Source organism: Anoplophora glabripennis, unplaced genomic scaffold, assembly GCF_000390285.2.
Source record: "Anoplophora glabripennis isolate ALB-LARVAE unplaced genomic scaffold, Agla_2.0 scaffold416, whole genome shotgun sequence".
NCBI lineage: Eukaryota > Metazoa > Arthropoda > Insecta > Coleoptera > Cerambycidae > Anoplophora > Anoplophora glabripennis.
This window is the reverse complement of record NW_019416541.1, coordinates 334,355-350,195: the sequence shown is the minus strand read 5'-3', so window position 1 is coordinate 350,195 and position 15,841 is coordinate 334,355. Positions and strand designations below refer to the sequence as shown.

At 32.3% G+C, this 15,841-nt stretch overlaps 1 protein-coding gene across 2 annotated transcripts in view; it reads left to right on the top strand.

The window, feature by feature from the left end:
* LOC108908771 (calcitonin gene-related peptide type 1 receptor) overlaps nt 1-15,841 on the top strand; it is a 197,211-nt gene that overhangs the window by 56,973 nt on the left and 124,397 nt on the right. For both annotated transcript variants that reach the window (XM_018712904.1, XM_018712903.1), the window contains exon 2: nt 9,269-9,567. In XM_018712904.1, coding sequence (XP_018568420.1) covers nt 9,477-9,567 — 91 coding nt within the window. In that variant the 5' untranslated portion in view covers nt 9,269-9,476. The remainder of the gene's footprint in view (nt 1-9,268; nt 9,568-15,841) is intronic.

Below are 15,841 nucleotides of genomic sequence, written 5' to 3'. Positions count from 1 at the left end.
CGATGAAATGCTTAAAACTTATTTTTCAATTTTTTTCACTTAGGGGTAGTTTTTACCCCTAAAAAACAAAGAGCGTCAATCGGGCTTATGTCACTTTTGAACTTGAGCATAAGATGAGCCTTATTCTAAATTTTCATGCAGTTTCAAAGAATTCGGAGGTTACAGCTGATTTTCAGCTTCAATGACTGTATTATTAGTACCTGTACTATAAGGATTTCTGTTTAAATAACACGTCATGTAAACCGTACGTACATGTCACTCCATTAAAAAAAATAACATATGCTTTTGGACTTAAAACAGTATTACTTTTTATATTCCTTGGGTCTACGACCGCTTTGGGAGAACAGGGGTCGATTAATGAGGTCGAGTATTTATAAAGAACCCAGACGTAGGAGGTAATATAAATTCTCCCCAAAGTAATCCGTATTACACCAAAATTATTTCAAAGAACAAAAAAGGTGAATTAGGTAGGAAAAAATTGATCATTATTACGCGAGCTAAAGTCGCGCGTATTAAAAAAGTAAGTTGGTCTTTATTAGGCTTGAGCTAATTTTTCCCGGAATTAAAAAAGTTTCTCTGATAATTAAAACCTGCTGTAATAGGAGCACTTGCAGGCCGCTCTGGAAATGAAATTAGCGCGCGATTATGGACCGACATCAGAATTTTTCTCGACACTTTTCAACTGTATTATTTTATTTGTTGCTTAATATTCTTTTCATTTTTCAAAATTTAAGGCTTGAAAATGCATATTGATTAGATAGAAACCTTTTAATGTAAATGATATAATACTATACAGGGTGTTTCAATTAAAACTTTCCATCTGGAAAATATCGGAATGAAAAAAAAAAATTAAAAAAAGACACGTGAAATTTCTTTTCAAGGGGACTGTCTTGAAGACTACTCCTTAGACAGAAGCGTAAAATACCCTTAAACTTTCAATTATGCTCACGACGACATACGACTTTTTAAATTTTGGTTTGGATATGACAATAAAATCACCACTCAAAGAGTGAGACAAAATATTTATTTAGTTAGTTATTAAACTATTTAATAGTTATTTTATTAAGTGTTCAAATTGGTTTCCCTTCGCTTCCATACAACAATTAAATTTTTACTCCACTTTCCAACTAATTCCGAAAGTTTCAAGGTGGGAAGTTTTAACTGGAACATCCTGTATATCATGTTTGCTAATTGTTTTGCTAAATTTCTTCACACCCAGAATCTCTAAAAGCAAAAACGTTGAGCGTTAGACCTTCTTTATTCTAGAGGAAGTATCTCGTACAAACAGTCAGTGGCGGGGCAACAATAATTTCGCCGAGAGGCTTAGCTGGCATTCCAGAATCATCACTCACCCCTTCTTTTGTGTCGGTTTTGCCTTTCGCGATGGGTGGTAACATGTTAATTGTTACAATTAATCGTGGAAGAAGGAAGGTCACAAGGGACTCGAGGAGACGAGTGATATGTGTTCCAAGCCTTAGCAAGTCAGAGCAGAGCGTTGGTGGTCATTCTAAAAGACGGTGAAAATAGTTTTGGCGCTGTCTGAATGTGTTTCATATCGTTCCGCAGCCACCGTATTCGCCTGATTTAGTACCGAGTGACTTCTGGCTATTCCCTAAACTCAAAAGACCACTCCGTGGACACCGTTCCGACTCGATCGAGGAAATAAAAGCCGAATCGACGAAAGCATTAAAGGCCACACCGGAAAAGGACTTTTCAGACTGTATAGAGAGTTATAAAGTACAGGTATACGCTACTAACATTAATCAACGCAAACATAAATGCTAATTTAACATTTTAATTACTTAAAATTATGATCCCGAAATAAAATTTAATAAGCAGTTATTAAATTGCATCTAAATAACGTTTATCTTAACTTAAACATTTCTGGTGGAGATGCCTGCGTCAAAAGTCACGGACGAATGAAAACCTCGTAAATTTTTCGTTTCCGCGACGTTTAATTTTAATTAAGTAATCCATAATTAATATTCCAACTTGCCCTGCCCCCAGAAATGTCTAAAAATAACTGTTCTATTGACTTTAATAAGCTACTCGGGAGTAATGTTTATGAACTGCTCGATGTCCTCATAATTTTATACAGATGACGTTGTTATTCCTTAATTACGAATAAAGAGGGTAGGCAGATGGGCGACTTGTCGATTGAGAATTAAAAATATTGAAATGTAATTTTAGTAGTCCTCGACTTCTTCTGTATGCAAATTTTAATTTTGGAAGTTGTTAGAGACAATCTTGAAGCTTTCTGAAGTTAATCTGGCACAATTAAAAGCTATCGCCAACAATTTTTGAGCTACAGGGAGTCATTTTAATTAACGTTGACGTATATGGATGTGTTCCGAACTTTTTTTAAGTTATTAAATGTAATTAGAAGTATCGTGGGATCTTAATAAATTCTTAAGCTATCTTGATGTATTTTGATGTTATAGGAGATGTTTGTGACGTTCTTTGAAGTTATTTTGATGCATTTTAGCATCTTCTGAAGCTATTATGATGTGTTTTTGATATTTGGATTTGATTTAATTCTTCATATCATATATTTCAAGTTACTTGATTTGTTTTAAAGCTATTTATTAAAGACTATTTCAGTGTATTTTGAAAATATTAGTGTGTTCTGAACTTTTTTAATACAATTTAAACTTACTACATGTAAATAGAAGTATCATAGAAACTTAATCAGTTCTTAAGTTATCTTGATATATTTTGAAGTTATAGGGGTTATTTGTAATGCTCTTTGAAGTTATTTTGATGCATTTTAGTATCTTTTGAAGCTATTATGATGTGTTTTTGATATTTTGATTCGATTTATTGCTTCATATTTTGTTTTTAAAGTTATTTGATTCGTTTTAAAGCTATTAAATACTATTTTAGTGTGAAAATATTAGTGTTCTGAACTTTTTTAATATAATTTAAACTTGCTACATGTAAATACAAATATCGTCGGAACTTAAGCTATCTTGATATACTTTGAAGTTATACGGGTTATTTTTAATGCTCTTTGAATATTTCGTTTTTGAAGTTATTTTATTCGTTTTGAAGCTATTAAATACTATTTTCGGGTATTTTGAAAATATTGGCGTGTTTAAACTTACTACATGTAAATAGTATCGTCGGAGCTTAATCGATTCTTAAGCTAATTATCTTGATATATTTTGAAATTATAGAGGATATTTGTAATGCTCGTTGAAGTTATTTTGATTCATTTTATTGTTTTTTTGAGTTACTATGATGTGTTTTTGATATTTTGACTCAATTTAAAGCTATTGGGGACTATCCTATTTGTTATTCAAAATAACTTCACATTTTGAGGCTATAGGGATCCTACGTTTTTTAAGTTACTTGATTTAAAGCTATGTTAGTGTTTTGTAAAGTTATTTTCATACAATTAAAGGCTATTTTAGTGTATTTGGGAAGTACCGGATATCGTTTTAATATATTCTCGAGATAGTTGAAACTTTCTGACATTATTTTAGATAATTTAATTGTGTTCTTGAACTATTTTAATGCAACTTATATTTATCAGATACTATTTCAATGCAATTTGGAGCTATTTTAGAGTACTTTGAAGCTATTAGGTATAATTTTAAATTTATTAGGGATAATTTCGAGGCCATTAGGGATAATTTTGATGGTTAAAGCTACTAAAGACTATTTTGATGTATTAAAAGCCATTTCGGTGCAATCTGAAGCATTTTAATTATGTTTTCATTAATTACGTGCTAGATAGTTCTGAGAATAATCTTCCTCGCATTACAACCAAAATTAGACCGCACATAATTTCAATTTATTGAATATTAATGCTTTTACAATGTTTTGCTCCGTCATTGGCCCCATTGTTGTCGTCTGATGTTAATTTACCAGCATTTTGCTGGTTTTATGTAGCACTTGATAACGTTGCAATTTGAATTAAGGGGTCTACGTCCGCCTAAATGTATGCCGCTTTAGCATATTAAGATGATAAACCGAAATATTTAGGGTAATTCCTGTATTCATTAAGCTGATGGGTTCAATGGCTGCGACTTACGCCCTTGTGGACTAGTGACATGACAAAATTGTCGAGGAGATGGAAGATGCGTTGAAGATTAGAAAAAAATTTCTATGGAATAATTCTATTAAGAGTCAGTTTTTTTATTATTGTTAATGTTGTTAGTGGTCGTTAAATTCAAAGTTACAGACCTCATCAAAAAGCCTACAGTGGCGTAGCATGTTTAAAGGATAATTTTTAACAATCACACAAAGTCTAAAAACAAATGCATGGTTATAGATAAAGTATTGTACAGGGTGTCAAACTCGATAGTATGGGCCTACTGTGAGGATATAAAAAATTTAAATAAAATTTGGGATACGTGGTGTTAAATGGGATGAGGTAAGCTCCATTTTCAATCAAAAGTATTATCTTTGGGATTTGACAGAAACGACTAAGCACGTCATCAATTATATTTTTTCCAGAAATATGCCCAAATTGTTTTCCTATTAAAAAGCTCTCTTTTTTCTAATAAACTTTTATTAGAGAAATTTTTCTGTATTACTTCCCGTTCAAAAGTTATAAACAATATCGTCCTAAAGAGTTTTAAAAGAAATACCACCTAAAAATCACATTAGCGGTGGAAAGATCAAGTAGTCGTTGGAAAATAATTGAATGTTCGTTGTTTAAAGTGTATAAATGTCACAAATTACTTGTCATTACTCAATACGAACGTCAAACGTATAACTTTTGTGCTTACAAAATGTATTCTCATTCAGAAAATGTTGATATGTTGCTAATTCACGGCGAGTCACAAAAAAATTCAAGAAGAGCTGTAGAGTTATATCGAGAAAGGGATACAGAGCGCCTTATTCCTGATTATAGAATCTTCGCAAGATTGGAGGCGACCTTGCGACGAAATGAAGATGCATTTTCTGACCGGAAAAATCAAATATTTGACGGAAGGGTAAGCAACAATGTTAATACAGCTAGACTGTTACAGTATTTCGAACAAAATCAACGAAATTCTATACTGCAGGCTAGCCGGTAATTGAATTTGGATACATCAGCCGTTCAATGAATTTTAAAGACCAATGGGTTCATGACTTCAAAATTCACAATTTGGAGTATTTGCCTGAGCGTCACATTTAAAACAGACTTAATTTTACCAACCGATTTTTATTCACCATTACGCAGAAGAAATTCCTCATGCGAGGCGTATTAACCACTTTCAGGTGGAATTTCCAATAAATGTTTGGTCCGGGATCATCGGTGACATCCTTCTGGGTTCTTATGTCATGTCGCGCCGCATGAATAACGAAAATTATTTCAATTTTCTGACGAATACTTTTCCGGTTCTAATGGAAGATGTCCCTCTCGATCTTCGTGCTCAGATGTGGTTCATGCACGATGGTGCTCCTCCGCAGTTTAGTGAAAATGTAACTGCACATTTAAATAATACTTTTCCACACAAGTGGATCTGAAGATGAGGGAGAGATGTTCCTGTCGAATGGCCCCCCAAGTCCCCCAACTTAACGTTGTTAGACTTTTTGTCTTGAAGTATAAAGTTTACGCTATTTCTGTGGAATCCAGGAATAATTATTGCGTAAATGTTGAGGATGGCTCAATTCAATTTCAATCGAAGGATCCAGCTATGTATCCAGCAAAATGGGGGGCATATCGAACATGTCTTGTAATTCCACCATCATCTATCGTATCTATGTAACTACCATCCATTTTCAATAAAGAGAATTATGTCTTTCCTAAGTACGTCTTTACATCTCTTGAGTGTTAACAAAAAATAAATCTAATGAAGTAAAATGATATTCAATCCGTCGCATTGCGACAGACTTTAAAGTTGCGACCATTTTACTTTCAATATTGATATCCTAGGTAAAAGAATTGGCAATTATTATTAGAGAAAGCTGCTTCCTGTAAAAGGGCAGATTTACTGCGATACATCTAAAATTGTTAAGTCGCAACGAAACAGAAAACAATTTTTTGCGTAAAAACTATGAATGCTACAAGATTTCACCAAGATACTTACTACGATAGTAGTGATTGTAGTGAGTATTTGTTGTACTCGAGTAGTACTGATAATGATTGTCTAAAATAGAAAAAAAAATTTTTGCGTAAAAACTATGAATGCTACAAGATTTTACCAAGAGCACGAAAATCTCGAAAAAGGACTGATGCATCAATAAAAATAAAATGAATTAATTCCAGCGACCAAATAAAAGGTTCTGGTAATTCTTGTATCAAGACACTCAAGAATTTACCACTGGCCCAAGACAGATGGACGCGGTGGCTTCATTAAAACATGAGTTTTACTTACGAACAAGTCCACTGTAAGTTTCATTAAAATCCATCGTAACATTCTCCAGATATTACAGAAAACATATTTTTTTCAAGAACTTTGACAGTCAATAGCAGAGGAACCAGACATTTTTTCAAGGAAGTTAGGTCAAATCGTCTTCTTTTGAGCCAAAGAATATCGCAGTACCTTTTTGATCATGTGCTTATGGGACAGCCTGTATACAGGGTGCCGGTAAGTACCTCCTAATCTCTCGGGAGTGTATAGGGGAGGTCAAAATAAAATTAGTCCTTCCTTTAATTTTTTTTCCTAATGTGCCCCCTAACGGAGTTATGGGGGGTCAAAGGGGTACCTAGAAATTAACGTTTAGGGTTATAACTTTGAAACCACCCTGTATATTTTAATAAAATTTTCGTACGTTGTATTACACATGGAGCTCTACGATTTGATGCTAAAATCAACTTTTTGCTATTATCAGGTGTCCAGAAACGGACTGGCCCTATCACAATTTTTCTCAAAATTTTGACAGAAGTAATTTTATCAAACTGAAAATATTATTATTAGATACTCTGAAGGTTTTTCTTTAAAAATGGTACTCTTTATTTATTTCGAAAAAATGAACGGTTTGCGAGATAAATCGGTTTTGAAAAAAATTGGTAACAAATACAACAATTAAAATTTATTTTTTTTACATATTATTTCATGCATTTAATTTCTTTAACTTTATCAAGTCCAGAAATCTTTGAACGGGTTGGCTATACTTTATGAGCAAGTAGTGACCAATTAAAAATAACATTTGAAAAATAACTTACTTACAAGACATGCAACAAAGAACATTCAACAATGAACAAAGGTACCTAAATGTTACTTCGGTAGATGTTCAAAATGAGCACCCCGTACTTCAATGCACTTTCTAATCCTACGAATGTTTTCCCGGTGCACTTGAAATAATATTCCGTGATTATTGCGGAGATGGTCACAGTTCTGTGTTAGCCTCAGCAGAAGTTCCTCTCTACTATTTACGGGTGTTGAATAAACGTTATTTTTTAAATGACCCCACAGAAAAAAGTCTAATGGGTTTAGGTCGGGCGACCTAGGTGGCCATAATACAGGTCCGCCTCGACCTATCCATCGATCACCAAAAACATTCGTCAGATGTTGACGTACTAAACGATCAAAGTGGGGTGGTGCACCGTCATGCATGTACCACATTTCAGTTCTTATTTGAAGGGGCACTTCTTCTAACAAAATATTTAGATTTTCCTCTAAAAATTGCAAATAAAGAGCACCATTAAGTCTTTGCTCCAGAATAAATGGACCAATCAAATGATTCCCGATAATGCCAGCCCACACATTCACCATAAACCTTTGTTGGTAGCGAGTTTGAACTAAAGCGTGAGGGTTTTCTTCATCCCAGACATGTAGATTATGCGAATTAATTATGCCGTCTCTTGTAAAACCTGCTTCATCGGTGAACAAAATAGATGTACCAAAATTATGATTCCGAATATGATGCTGTAAAAACCAATTGGCGTATTGAAGTCTTTTTGGATAATCATCTGGAGACATAGCATGTACTTTTTGGATGTGGTACGGGTAAAGCAATTGTTCTTTCAGAGTTTCATGTACAGCCCATTTTGTAACATTGTTTTGCGCCGCAAGCTTCCTTATGCTATTTGAAGGATTATTAGCAACGTCTTCCAATATTTGTTCCTCTACATGAGGGTCTCGTACTCTCCTCGGGGCTCCTGCTCCACCACGGCGTGGCAAAAAGCTTCCTAAATAAAGGATTCGGAAGAAATTAGTTTCACTAACGTTTTTCACTATTTTTTTTTACCTGTTTCTCTTAAACTACGATCAACTCTTTCAAAAGTTTTTGGACTCGGCAAATGTCGACCCGGAAACCTTTCCTCATAAAGTCTTCTTGCCTCCACGGAGTTGCATAATGCTTCCCCATAAATTAGGTGCATATCAGCATATTCTGCACAGGAATATTCTTCCATTTTTAAATGTTATTTCTAACGGCTTAAAACGAATACCACAATAAAATTGAATTTTTATTCTGTCACGCGCCTTTGACAAGTACTTTAAAATCAACAGGGTCTAACAACGAAAACAATAGAAAAGAACTCCATGGAGACAAGAGCAATAATAATTTGTAGATGTATTTTGGTCATAGATGTTGATTTTACAAGAAACGGCATTATTCATTCCCTTAATTCACCACCAGTAAATGTTTATGGTGAATCTGTAGGCTGGCACTAGCGGGAATGATTTTATTGTAAAAAAATAAATTTTAATTGTTGTTGTATTTGTTACCAATTTTTTTCAAAACCGATTTATCTCGCAAACCGTTCATTTTTTCGAAATAAATAAAGAGTACCATTTTTAAAGAAAAACCTTCAGAGTATCTAATAATAATATTTTCAGTTTGATAAAATTACTTCTGTCAAAATTTTGAGAAAAATTGTGATAGGGCCAGTCCGTTTCTGGACACCTGATAATAGCAAAAAGTTGATTTTAGCATCAAATCGTAGAGCTCCATGTGTAATACAACGTACGAAAATTTTATTAAAATATACAGGGTGGTTTCAAAGTTATAACCCTAAACGTTAATTTCTAGGTACCCCTTTGACCCCCCATAACTCCGTTAGGGGGCACATTAGGAAAAAAAATTATAGGAAGAACTAGTTTTATTTTGACCTCCCCTATACACTCCCGAGAGATTAGGAGGTACTTACCGGACACCCTGTATAATACTGGCGGTTACTCGGCGAGTAATAAAACTTTGTCTGTCCGTAACCCAATCACCAAAGCCGAAATAAAATTATTTTAACATATAACGCGACTTTCGCCATACGAACCTAAACCATCCCCTCCCGGCATGTAGATTAAATCATTACCCTCCTCTACAAGCTACCTAATTATATCCGCCGGGCCCTCAGGCGATGCTCATGCAACACGTGGTTCTGTTTCAGATATGCTGTAGCGCGTCCTGCCAGGATCCCCATCGTCCTGCGGGCAACGAGGGACGACATGACGGCCGTGACCGCTTGAAGTGCTGATTTTTTCGCTTCTGTCGCATCGTAGCTGTTTGGGATTATTCCGTGGATGTGCTTCTTGGTGACCGAAAGGCATTTTTAGCGTCGCTGCAGTTTTCACGACTATTCTTGGCGGGATTCGAGGATGAGCGAGGAGGAGAATCTCCTCCTTAGCGCCATAATAGAGAGCAGGAGGCTCAACTGTTCCCAGGGGGGCCAGGAGGGGGCCGCTAGCGGTGAGTCAGATTTGATAAATCTCCTAAATTTTGCTTAATAAATATTAGTCCAATTAAATACGCCTTTAAATCGAAATGTTGGTCAACTTGCCTGAATTTTTGATATGAGTTAGTTTGAGGTATATTATAACAATAAGTGACAGTAATTTTTTGTTCAACCCCCGGCCAGGGGTGAAAAAAGATAAAACAAAGGGATTTTTCAAGGTAACTCAAAACGGGTAAGGGCTAGAAAAAAATGTTTCGCATAAAAGTTGTAAAACATACAATTTTTTAGAGTAGATTGAAAAAAAAATTACAAAATTCATTCATTTTTCTGCTCGTTATGATTTTTTTAAATTTCTGAAATCTTCCCTTAACTTCTAGCCTCCCTAACTCTGTTAATTTTAATAGTACGAGAAAAAATCAAGAGGCCATTTTTATGTAGAATTGTATGCTTTACAACTTTTATATGAAACTTTTTTTCTAGCCCTTGCCCCTCTTGAGTTATCTTGAAAAACACCTTTGTTTTATCTTTTTTCACCCTTGGCCGGGGGTTGAACAAAAAATTACTGTCACTTATTGTTATAACATACTAACTCATATAAAAAATTCAGGCAAGTTGACCAAAATTTCGATATAAAGGCTTATTTAATTGGACTATATGTGCATAATGCATATTGAATTTTTACTGATAATAATAATCATTATTATTGTGTTTTTATTTGTCAGTTTAACAAATACCCATCATAAGCGAGCGGTTCACCCTTAAAAAAAGGTATAAACCGACTAAATTTTTAAAACCTACAGCATGAAACTTTTTAATTGTATTTTTCTGATAATTTACATATTTTTTTATATTTTTCGGCGTGGTCAGTCAATTGTTATAAACAAAAAAGTTGTAAAAAAATTACTCGCCAAATGGCTGTGAAACTCTCAAAAACTACTGAACAGATTTTAATTCTAAAGAAAGCATAATAATCGGCAGATTTTCTACTTTAAGATATATTTTTTGGTATGGGTCAATCATTTTATTGAAGGTCTAAAGCCAGTAAAAAAAGTATTTTAAAGAAAATTATGATAATACTTCAAATTTAAATTTTCTTTTTACAATATCTTGGATTAGATTATATTTACAAAAAACATTACTGTGATTTTTTTAATCGATATATGTTAACAGTACAAATGTTCAAATGATCATTTTGTTTGGTTTTGTAGCCGGAGTAAGGTTTTTGCAAGTACCTAATTAGTATTTAAATATTCGATTTTTGGTTTTATAAATGGCTAAAATTTACTTGAAAATTATACCAAAACTAAACTAAATAAGCTTTTTAAATCGTAAAATTAACCTAATAATAATAAAAGTTATTGGATAATTTATTGTATAGGATAATTATTTTATTTTTATTTTACAAAAATATTAAGAGCAACAAAAGTATATTATTTTTTTTTACTTTTAAATAATAAGATTTTCGTTATTTTCGACAAGTTCTTGAGTTGAAATAAGCGTTTCATCATCAATTTCGGATGCAATACTAAAAAATATATCTAAAAGTAGAAGATCTGCCGATTATTATGTTTTTTTAATTACACTGTTAACTAGTTTTTGAGAAAAAAATTTGTCGATTTCGTCACTTTTTCACATTAAATTGTAAATATCTCGGAACCGAAGCATTTTTCGAATTTTTGTCAAAGAACAAAAAGTGTTTATTTTGGTACATTTTACAAAGAAAAACTCGAACTTTCAAAGCCATTCGGCGAGTAATTTTTTTTAAAATTTTTTTGTTTTTAACAATTGACTATCTACGCCGAAAAATATAAAAAAAAATATGTAAAGAAAAATACACTAAAATAAAAAAGTTTCATGCTGTAAGTTTTTGTTTTAAAATTTTTATCGGTTACCTTCATTTAGAAGCATCTTTTTAGGAGTGAACCGCTCACCTATTAACCCAGATTTATGTGGTAGAGTAAATTATTACTCTTTCGAAATGACTATCATTTAATGTTAGACTATCAAGACTATCAAATCTGATCAATGTTCTTCGATACCAGAAAGCTAGCTAGAACATTTCTTTTGATAGTCTTTAGAAAAAAAATAGAATAATAATTTGAATTAGATTAATACGTCTAAAAAAGAGTAAAATACTACTAGAACTAATAATCAATAACGGAATATATCTTTAAAAAACTGTAAGAAGTCCTACAGAATCTAAATATACAAAGATGAAAATTACAGCAACCAGTAGCGGAGGTACTGATTATGAGACACACCTTCATTAAGAACGTCAAAATTTCGACGCCGCTGAATGTTTTGCAAATTTTATGCGATTTCCAACTGTATTTTAAAGAAAAAGTTTCAAATATTACATTGTATGCACTTAAAATTGCATTACAACACAAAAATATATATATATTTTTTTGTGGAACAACCAGTGATTTTTTGTATTCAACTGATGATAAATACTATTTATTTGTTTTTATTTTAGTAGGCCAGGAAATATAGAGTTAGACGCGACTTTTTGTTTCGGCAAACTGAATTTAACACTATAGATGGTAAATATTGTGTACAATAACATATTAGTTTCCACAGTCATAAAAATGGGAGGAAGATTGTTTACAGGCTGGTTAATTGTATAATTTTTACGTAAATTTACGTTTTTCGCTTATAACTTTTTTCCGTTCATTTCCACGAGAAAACAGTAAAGTATTTTTTTTTCGTCTTCAAAAGACCTACAAAACTAGATCTCGTTCGTCAAAAAATAATTAATAGATCAAAAGTTATAAACTGTAGAAATTTATTTATGACTTTTGAATTAAACATTTATAAATTGCGTAAACTATTCAATTTACCGATTCCAGATGTCGTGTGAGTTATTAGACAGTGATAAGGAATGAGAGAATGCGATGACAAAACGTTCTGGTAATAATAACGCGGTTTATAAATGTTAATTCAAAAGTCATAAATCAACTTCTTCTGTTTATAACTTTTGATTGAATCAATATATTTTGACGCTCGAGGGCTAGTTTTGTAGGTCTTTTAAAGACGAAAAAAAAGTATATTAGTGTTTTCTCGTGGAAATGAACGGAAAAAAATTATAAGCGAAAAACGTGAATTTACGTAAAAATTATAAAATTAACCACCCTATAAACAATCTTCCCCCAATTTTTATGACTGTGGAAACTAATATGTTATTGTACATAATATTTAGCATCTATAGTGATAAATTCAGCTTGCTGAAACAAAAAGTCGCGAAATGGCCATTTTCCAGCTCTTTTTCTTCTATCAAAAATCAAAACCTAGTGCAAAAGTTGATTATTTTCGTCGGTAGAATATGCCTTTAAAGTTTGGCAAAACTTACCAGTAATACCGTGTATATGAGGTCAAATATATTTTCTGTATCTAGATTTACTGATATCGACGGATATTGTTCGACTTCGTCTGATACAATTAAAAAATAATAATTTATTTTACAATACTGTAAAAATACGAGATGTAATAATATAATGTGTGTTTTTAGAGAGAAAATAATAATTAAATAATAAAATTATTTTTTTTTGGAATAAAATGGTGGACATATTTTCCTTTGAAAAATAATTGGGAATCAAATGCTTTTATTGATTTTACAAAATATTGATGTGATGATATTATATTTTTATTATTCTATTCAATACAAAAAAAAATAAGTAAAATACTGGTCTTCCGCTTCCGCCTTGAGTATTCCCTAACTGTGTATTTATTTTCCAGTAAAACATTGTTCAAAAACTAGTATCAGTTGCGCGCGGGTGTTACGTAAACAATTTCTAAATAAATGAATAAATAAATAAATTCTTCCATCAACATCAGCTATTTTCCTTCCGATAAAGTTTGTTGTCTTAGCATCCTTAACGACGTACTCTTATATTCCATTTCTACTTTAAATTTCCATGAGCTCCATCATATCACATTGGTAGTTTAACGATTCAATTTCTGTGAATATCACGATGATATCTATTAGCCTTTTTGTAAACATTCGCGCATTGGACATGACCACACGACAAATTCTGAATAATATAATTTAATAGAAGTATATTCCCGGATATTAAAATATTTTCCGATAATGTAAATAGTGCGTTATTTTACTGGACACTATTATATTGTTATACACACAAATAACGGTCCATAATCAAAGCTATTAAATCTTCTATTTTGTTAGGTAATGGAAGCTGATGATTATCGATTTTATTATTAATCTATAGACGATAAACAGTTGATGTTGTTCAGTGCAATTTTTTTGTTTTATCGTTTCAAGTTATGGAGAAGGATGTGAATTAAATAAGACTGATATTTAGAGGCACTAGCAGTGTGAAATATGAAATGGATTCCGTACAGAAGCTCGAGAGGCGGTTACTTTTAGGAAAATTACAATGACGTTCTAGCCAACTTTAAATTTAAGGCTGGTTTGTCGGTTTGGGCCATGATTTTTATGGCGAGAAACAACACTGCCTGTATCAAGAAGACGTTGACATACTTCATCGATTTCTTTGCTATTTCGAACATGATAATTGTACTACATTTTGTTTTATTTTCATACTCTCATGTAGCTAACGATTATTGCGAAAAAAAAGCAACAAACGCCACCGCGATAAATTGCAGTTATTATTTAATTCGGGAACAACCTCACGTTGCGATATTCATTTGTCCGTTCGCCTGTGAGAGCGCGCAAGCTGTTTTTTTAGTAATAGGGGTGGTTATTTGAGCCAGTTACAAGTTTTTATTTTTATTACTCATCGGGCGAAATCGGGAAAATGCATTTTCGAGTGCTTGTCTCTATTATCCAGCGGTAGTGGGAAATAAATTGATAGCAGCAATTATGGCGGAAACTAACGGATTCTACGATACCGGTAGCAATTAGAGGGGTTGCAGTTTTATCATGAAAATGTTAATGCTTTCCCGCGGTTAGGAATCTGTAATAGCTCTTGTTTACCTTTTCAGTAAATTAAGAATTGGTAATTTTCCGGTGGAATTTTGTTATATTAACCGATAATAGTATATTACGTAATAAGTGTTGTAAAAAGCATTTTACGCACGAATGGAAAAGTTACGCACGACGCCGCGTAGCGGCGAGTGCTTAATTCTATGAGTGCGTAATTGCATTACACCACGTATTACGTACTATACTTTACCTACGACCACTACTTTAAATACTTAAAAACGCATCGTCTGCGATCAATGCAAGATTCCTCTTACGTCGTACGATAAAAAAAGCGCACAGCTTGGTAAAAAAATCGTACAGTTTTCCTAGCGACCGCCTAGCAACGGTCAATACAAACAGTATTGTATTGGCCGTAGCTAGGCGGTTGCTAGGAAAACTGTGCGATTTTTTTACCGTACGTAATAGGAATCTTACATTGATCGCAGACTGTGTGTTTTTAAGTATTTACAGTAGTGGTCGTAGGTAAAGTACTTTTACATTTTTATTCGACCTTTATTTTACATTTAACAAATTGGTGAAATATGACTTTAGGTATCTTAAATTGCAGGTAATTTAATTGCCTACAACATAAAATAACTAATTTTCGAATCATCCGGCTATCAAAATTTTATGTCTTTAAACTTGAAAAAATATATATCTATATATATATAGTACGTACATATACAAAGTTACGTCATTTTATAATTTTGTACAATAATAATAAAATAGCTGTCATTCTTTTAATTTTTAAAATAAATATCTGTAACTTTCACAGATTACTCTTCAAATGACGATTGAAACGGTAAGCGATATGGAAAAAATCTTAAAAATTTAATTTGAAAAATATTGAGTCCAACATGTTCAATAATTTTAAAAAATCACAAATTTGACTTTTTAGGCCTTACTTTGTAGATCAAAAACTATAGTTGTAAATGTGATATTGAAACTTTATGAGAGCACGTTTTAAGCTTAAAATCTCTACTTTAAGATGGTGCATTTTATTTTTATTAAAAAAATGAAATAATAGTTGAAAAAACAAAAAATAACAAAAAATAAAAATATTTCATGAAAAATCCGTGAAATTTATTGTTAAATAAAGTTAATAATGTATAAAAAATATATATTTTTTTAATAAACCATCAAAGAATTAAGTTAAGACCTTAAAAAAAGTAAATCCAGTGAAAAATAATTTTTTTATTTATAGTAATAAGTGGAAAATTGTTATAACAGAAAAAAAATTACGTTTTTTGATGAACTGATTTAATATTCATTTTTAAAACGTATATTCTGTATCTGAAATTGCGCTTCTCTTATTGATGTAGACACAGATACGAGTCTAATATATA